Consider the following 7,532-nt stretch of genomic DNA (forward strand, 5'->3'; position numbering starts at 1 on the left):
TGCGCACTGCTGATGATTCCCAATAAGGATGAAACAGCTGTACAGATGCTTCTCGCTTTTCAGCATAGATTGGTTTGACTTACGGGACGAAATCTCCAAAAAAGGAACATCCCTACTATTACCAACTGGCAACAAGATCATGCCATGTTTAGTCTGCTGTCCTATTCCGTGTTGTTGCAACCGACCAAATGTTGCACCCTTTGAGCGCACGGCGCACACCATACGATCTATACAGAAAATGAGAGCTCAAACATTGCCAGGTTGTCGAGCTGAAAAGGAGTGCAACTGATGTTAGGAATGCGAATACAACGCTCCTCGTTCAAGAAAATCCTCTCTAGCAGAGTCGATACCCCTAAAACCGAAAGAAGTCCCACAAAATAGCCACATGTGGTTTGTGCTGAGCAGCACGTGAAGCCAACAGAAATTCCTCTATCCGGTGTAAACGCGACGGGGTAAAACCGGATACACACACAGCTACATGTCTTGAAGGAAGAAATAAAGCGTTCAGCTGTAGCACCTTTCCGGTGCCTAGCTACGATGCCACCCGAAGGAAGCACGAGGGCTGGGATACTGCCAGGTTGCCCAAGCCTAGACAGGGGAAGTTGAGAGGCAAAGGTCGGGTTTGAACCACGGACCTTCCGGTCAGTAAATTCGCCCTCTAACTACTTGGTCCATTTCACAAATGGGATACCAATGGAAAGTAATGGAGCTGAGAGGTAGGACGTAGCAAAGACAGTCTCCGGATTTCCAGAAGTCACCATCCACTTCACTGACCCAACGTTCTGTGAGAACCTAACGCAAGATGAGCCCATCATGCAATGACAGATAACCTCTAGCTAGACAGTGCGACCGCAAACAGACCATACCTTATCACAGTGTGGCGGTTTGTGTACCTCCATAGCCCACTGAAATATACCGGAGGCTTCATTTTGACACCGGAAGAGTTTCTCACACCAGTCTGGTGAGTGGATAGAAGTCTGACGAAAACAATCGCCTGGTCATCCGGCGGTTGGAAGAGGTACGGCGACTTGTTCCCTGAAAAACCTGTACCACTGTATCGGTAGTATGCCATTGTTTTGCGCTCAGACGTCGTTGTAGTGGCTAGTGATATGGACAACACAAAAGTGGCTTAAGCAAAATCCTCTATCACAATTGACTTGTTTGGAGTTTATCTGGTGGGCACAGAAAACCCGATCACCTGTTCCCTTCTATCAAGCAGCTGAACGAATTTCCAGTTCGGAGTTTGAGCGGGTGTTAATGAGAATTATCACACCTCTTACGGGTGGGTAACTGCGACAGAAACAGCGCACCCCCAGAAGAAAGAAACAAGTGCGCGTTTCTACATTGTAGACGACAAGTCTTGCGCGATGCGTCACTGCACTGACACTCGACGAATATCCGAAGGATAGCGTGAAAATTCGGCCGACGAGTTTAGTGATTTCTAACCAGCCAGTGGCTCGTGGAAACACTTCAGTGTTCTGAAAAGATTAACCCTCCGAGTAGGGTGAGGAAACGAATCAGCTGTGATCTGGTCCTATCTATGCCGAGGATGGCTAAAAATACTAGTCACAAGTAAGAAAAATCACTACCGGCAGTAGATTGCAGAGAAAATCATAACGTTCACTACCAAACAAGGGTTCTGGAGCACACCCATAACTCTTCTATGGAAAAAACTTCCCCACACACCTCAGAACTAATGCTCAAGACGATGTGCTCGGGGGTTCAGGCCCATACAACTTGTCGCCATCTCATTCTTTGTGCTTCATGGGAACTGAATGGTGGCCAAAAGGATCTATAGAGTTTCTTCCAAAAGTGCTGAAAACCTACACCAAAATGCTCCGAGGGCGTTCCATGAGACATCATTGAGGCTGTTTTGGCGTCCGCAAGAGACACTGGTATCGAAAAATGGATGTAGTGTTCATCATGTTGGACAGAAAATTAAAGCTAACACGAGCTAGCACTTGGTGGAATTGGAAAGTAGAGGGAAATTTGAATTGACTACCATTGTAGGGGAAACTAGTGTTCCCAGCACAGAGTTTGTCTATATGATCTCCATAAAGATACGCTCATTTCGGATAGAACGAGTAAGTTTACTAACGTAGAGGTCCTCAGGGTGAGTGAACTTTGGCAACCCCCAATTAAATTGCAGGGAGGGTGATGATAAAAACGAATGGATCATACAATTATTAACGCACCTTTACCGCTCCATCGACATCCAAAGACACCAGGTTTTTCTCCCCATCGACCAATCGCTGAATTGCCGCGTCGTGATAAGTTGCCGAATTAACTGAAAGTGCCTGGAAACGGAGCAGGTGATACTGAAGATATTTCGGCTCCTTTACGATACAAGCTGCTCACCGGAGTGGAATGCGAGCAGTCCTGCTACACTCACCGGAAGAGTTCAAAACTAAGAATGTTTTTTCAGAAGGGGACCATATTCCGTTTTTATAAACAGACTAAACCACGTTTTGAGTGCGTCAGGCAAAAGTATTATGGAAAATCTGGAGAAGGCAGCACCGGAGGATACAATGGAGCAAACAGTACATGCTTAATACGATGATCGTCAAAAATGGAAACGGCGTCCCTGACTTGACACCATGGTTGGTTGAAGCACGAGACGAGCTAAGTGAGAACGGAAGTTTCAACTGAAATTACCAAAACCATTTATCGTACATTACTAGAAAACAAATAAAAAGCCCCATCGACCAGTTTAGGTTGTCACAAAGGAACCAAACACTGCTGATTCTACGGTTAGATTAGTGCCGAAATTTATTTATCTCGTAGGTTTAAAAGCTTCAGACGGTATTCAAAAGTTACTGCCAAACGCATAATAGTTCCAATTGTAGATTACAACCAACCTTACCAGTTGTCCAGACTCTTCTTGATTACCTTGCGTATCAGCCTCTTTAGATGCCAATCGCAGTAAGTGAATAGAACCATCGTCAAGCCCAACTGCAGCAGATGTGATGTGTCGCAATCCAGAACCTCCCAAGATGGCAGTCGAGGCGACTGATGCCTCAAATGGGGTGAACACTTCCAAACTGCCAGTGAGATCTAGTGTGGAGTGGGAGGAATTTGGCTCCAGCTCGTCCTCGAAGTGACGATATATGCCAAGCCCACCTGTCCAGTAATTTCCTGCGACCAACATGCCAGAAAAGGAGAAAATTATGCGGCGCTGTCACAAGCAGGCGATTTCCAGAAAAGTATGCTGTTACGCAATACACTAAGGGATTGGCGAACAGATATTAAATGCAAATCGTCATGCCACTGAATCAGCAGTGTTCAGGGGGAGGTTAAAGCTCGAATTTACTAACCGGAACGTCAGCGGTTCGAACCCGATCGCTCCATCTCGACATCCCCTATTTAGGCTTGAACAACCTGGCAGTATCCAAGCCCTCGTGCTTCCTTCTGGTGTCATGGCAGTTAGACACCGAAAGGGTGCTACAGCTGAATGATGATACGCTACTGAGTTCCAGCAACGAGTTGTAACCACAAGCATTTAACTATATTTTGATCGTACACATGGACTGTCAAAATGGACCATACAGCAAAAGACTGTCATCCGACGAAGCTAGCTGAAAGCCCGTCATGAATAACTGACATACGTCAAGCGAAATGTGCTCAGAGTTGACAGAATAGTCACAGAATAGTCATATTGAATTTTGTACTTGGTTATTCAGCCTCTAGATGGGCTAACTCTGAACATCAAGCCACGCTGAAGGCGTCTAAAGATAGACGGTGTTCCGCCACAGGACCCTTTCGGTACCTGGCTGCTATGCCATCCGAAGGAAGCACGAGGGCTAGGATATTGCCAGGTTGTCCAAGCCTAGACAGAGGAAGTCGAAAGGCAGAGGTGGGGTTTGAACCACGGACCTTCCGGTCAGTGAATTCGCGCCCTAACTACTTGAGCCATCCCACCCCGTCTAAAGCTAGACGGCAGTTAAACTACTTACCAAAGGAGGAAGACAAGCCTACGAGTAAGGTTCCGTTACATAAGCCCAGGGCAGAATAAATTGGGAGCATAATTTTGTCACCATACATGGGGGAATCGGCCGATTGAAAATCTGACATCATGAGACCAGAGGCAACCATGGGTGTAATTAGCCTGTGGGAAAAAGAAGAGACGTTAGGTGGATAAGAACAAGAGGACATCCTTGTCTCATTCATGCACCTCTCAGTCCTAGGACGGAGGAAACGAGGATCAACGTGCATAACTCTGAACAGGTAGGCCAGTTAGCCATAGCTATGATCATAACCGCATTATCCATGGGTTATCGAACCCCAGACAAAGGCTTCCTCAGCTAGGGGTAAAACTTAACACATATTGACGTACTACGAACTGAACGAAGCACGAGGTCTGAGGCTGCAAAGTTGACCATGTCTAAACAGGAGCAACAGAAAAACCGAGGATGGGTTTGAACCGTGGAACTTCCAGCCAATGGTTTCACGCCCTAACCACTGAGCCACCGTAAGCCCCATGGCACACAACTCATTTCGTCGTTTCTTACGTTGCATTTAATTTTTCCAATTCAATTTATCAGCCATAAACCGTGAGTCATAGGCATATTGGTTCCGAATGTCCTCTGCGCGTAGAGGCCACGTCTCTGATCCATAAAGCAGCATGGATCGCACCGACGCGGTGTAAACTCTTCCCCTGACGGAAAAGCTCACGTCTCATCGGCGCCATAGGTGTTGGAGGTTGGCAAAAACTGTCCTGGCCTTTCCGATTCGAGAAATAATCTCGTCTCCAGCCACTCCACCGGAACGTATACAGCTGCCCAGGTACATAAATTCATCTACCACGTCGATTGGCTCACCTGCAAGCATGAAATGTGGGCTTGATCCCACCCAGTGTTGTAGCAGTACTTTACACTTTGCGGGTGTGAAGCGCATGCCAAACAGTGCGGCAGAGTTATTTAGGCTATTTAAACTCGTTTGCATTTCGGAAGGATCTGAACCAAGGATAGCAATATCGTCTGCATACCTAGTGTCCGTGAGAGAACGACCCGGGGGCATTTCGACTCCCGAGGTTCCAGAAGCAGGCAGAGGAATTTCAAGCAGCATATCAGTAACAAAATTAAAGAGGAAAGGGGAAAGTGGACAACCTTATCTTACACCACTGGACGTGGTGAACTCAGGCGAGAACTTGCCGTATACTCGTACGCGCCCACAGGAGTTCGCATACAGTGCCCTTATAAGGGAGAGAAAACAGGAAGGGACACCTTTGATCGCCAGGAGCTGCCAAAGTTGCTGACAATCGACAGAATCAAAAGAAGCTTTCAAATCAAGAGAAAAAGATTAACGTGGGCGTCTGAAGGAGTGGCGATGTTCAAGAAATCGTCTCACGATAAAGATATGGTCAATGCATTCTCGACCAGGGCAAAACCCAGCTTGGTTTTCACGAATCTGTCTCTCTCGATAATCCATTAACCTGCACAAAATAATGCCAGAGAGCACTTTAGATGAGATGGATACGAGGCTGATACCACGATGATTTCGCATGACGTTCTTGCTCCCTTTCTGAAAAACAGTAGAGGAGCTCCATTCGGCTGGTATTCTGTTTTCGTTCTAAATCTTCTGCAGCTTAGTCGTTAGACTGTTCACCAGGACCTCACCACATTCTTTGAAGAGCGCCGGGTGTAGATTATCCGGGTCAGGTGCCTTGTCGCGCTTCAGGATTGAAATCCCATACTGGATTTCGGTTGCTGATGGTGGACTGGTGTCAATGTCTCGTTCGGGTTCTCCAGCTGTTGTGTTGAACGAGACCAGGTGAACTGTTCTTGGAAGTGCTCACCGCTCACGACGGCGATTGGGGGAGTGAACTGATGTTCCGTCTTTTTCGCATATTGTCTAACTGACACCTGCCTTCTTTTGACCCGTTGATCAGATCAGGTGAAACAGAGCATGGCTGTTGCCTGCAGCGAAAGCCTTCTCCATCCCCTGGGCCTCCGAAATCCACCAGCGTTCTGTCATTCTTTAAGCTCCTGATTATCCGGTGTTTGAGGGATCACCGTGCGCCATCAGAGTCGGGAAATGATGGTATGGCCATTCTGGTAGAAATAAGATCCGACGACCTCGAAGATATCCAGTGTTCATTGAGCCGAGTCAGATGAGCTGGACAAACAGTTCTGAAAGCGGACAGCATTGTTTCTTTAACCCGCCTCCATTCATCTTCCAAGCAATCTTCGCCGTCCACATGACTGTGAGTTCTCAGCAACTTCCTAGCCAGATCAGCTCGATACTCCTCAGCCACTAAAACTTGTCGAAGTTGATGAACTGAGCTGTTCTCTTTCGACACGCGTAATGCTGGCGGAAAGCGAAGTGCGAAGCGGTCCCTCACGATGGCGTGCTCGGAGTCAAGTTGCGTACCCCACAGGGAACGACAATCCTTGATTGAGGCTCCCCATAAGTAAATGATAGTCATACGGTCCTACTGAGTCCACGAATGTTTTGTGGTAGGTGGCCTCCAAGTAACTCGGTGTGTGCGTTTGTGTTGGAAGTTCGTACTGGCCAGGAACAGACGATGATCTGCACACAACTGAAGAAGCCGGTCTCCAGTATCCGTACGCTCAACATCGACACCAAGTCGACCACCCAACTGTGCTTCTTTCGGACTTGGTCGTCCGACTTGGGCATTATATCACCGGCCAGGATTACTATATCCGTCCTTTTTACCGGCCGAAGTAGTCGTGACAGATCTTGATCAAACTCGTCCTTCTCAGACTCAGAACTGCTACCTGCTGGGGCGTATACTGATACGACAAACAAACACGGTTTACCACATCGACCTGCGTTAATCTTAACTGAGCCAGACAACCACACAGAACAAAATCAACTATTTACTGGGATCCAGTCCAGTAAGGCGCTTTCAGCCTTGGGGCTGAGTGCAACTGCCACACCTTAGATAACACGAGCCATGGCGTCAGGGTCACCGGATGCCCGAGGAGTGAAATATGGGACATCTAGACTCGTCTTAAGCGGATTGAGGAGCACGACCGAAGTGGGGTCTTAACACAAACATACATCGATAGAGAGGAAAAGTAAGGTTTTCGCAAGGGATGCTTGTTGCCCAATTCGATATAGAGTATGGACGTTGAAGGCTGCTACGTGGATCAGATCTTTTGAGGTGAGTAGGTGATTATTTTGGTTTGTTTTTCTAAGCGATGGTTGAGACACGGAGCAGTGGTTAGGGGATTGGTAAATAGATTAGTTGCACTGCATTGTACGATGGGTTGGGAGGGAATGCGGGAGAAGGACGGTGAGCGAAGAGCTGCAAGGGAAAATGATACTTCCCGATTGCCCATGCCGAAGAAGAGGGCTTAGTTGAGGTACCCCATCTTGAGCCTTTGACTCCAAAGTCCGACCCACAAAACAATGGGACGAAGTAGGGTTTTGTTCTGCGACCCTATCCCTAGCCTCTGACTCAAAAGTCTGGACCACAAGACAGCGGTTGTTAGGGTTTTCTTGGGGACCCTTCCCGGAGCCAATGGTTCAAAAGTCTGACTTACTTGGCTGTAGGCGGCCGGCTTGGC

The 7,532-nt window shown here is 47.6% G+C and overlaps 1 protein-coding gene across 1 annotated transcript in view; it reads right to left on the reverse strand.

Annotated features, from left to right (window-relative positions):
• The window catches only part of T265_01684 (hypothetical protein), a gene marked incomplete at both ends in the record, with an annotated part of 17,645 nt that extends 13,022 nt beyond the window's left edge, over positions 1–4,623 (reverse strand). Inside the window, 4 exons of the mRNA XM_009165750.1 lie at positions 2,196–2,297; positions 2,864–3,135; positions 3,954–4,180; positions 4,550–4,623. Of these exons, the coding sequence (XP_009164014.1) occupies positions 2,196–2,297; positions 2,864–3,135; positions 3,954–4,180; positions 4,550–4,623 (675 nt within the window). The remainder of the gene's footprint in view (positions 1–2,195; positions 2,298–2,863; positions 3,136–3,953; positions 4,181–4,549) is intronic.
• Positions 4,624–7,532: the final 2,909 nt, after the last annotated feature.

Source organism: Opisthorchis viverrini, assembly GCF_000715545.1.
Source record: "Opisthorchis viverrini unplaced genomic scaffold opera_v5_18, whole genome shotgun sequence".
NCBI lineage: Eukaryota > Metazoa > Platyhelminthes > Trematoda > Opisthorchiida > Opisthorchiidae > Opisthorchis > Opisthorchis viverrini.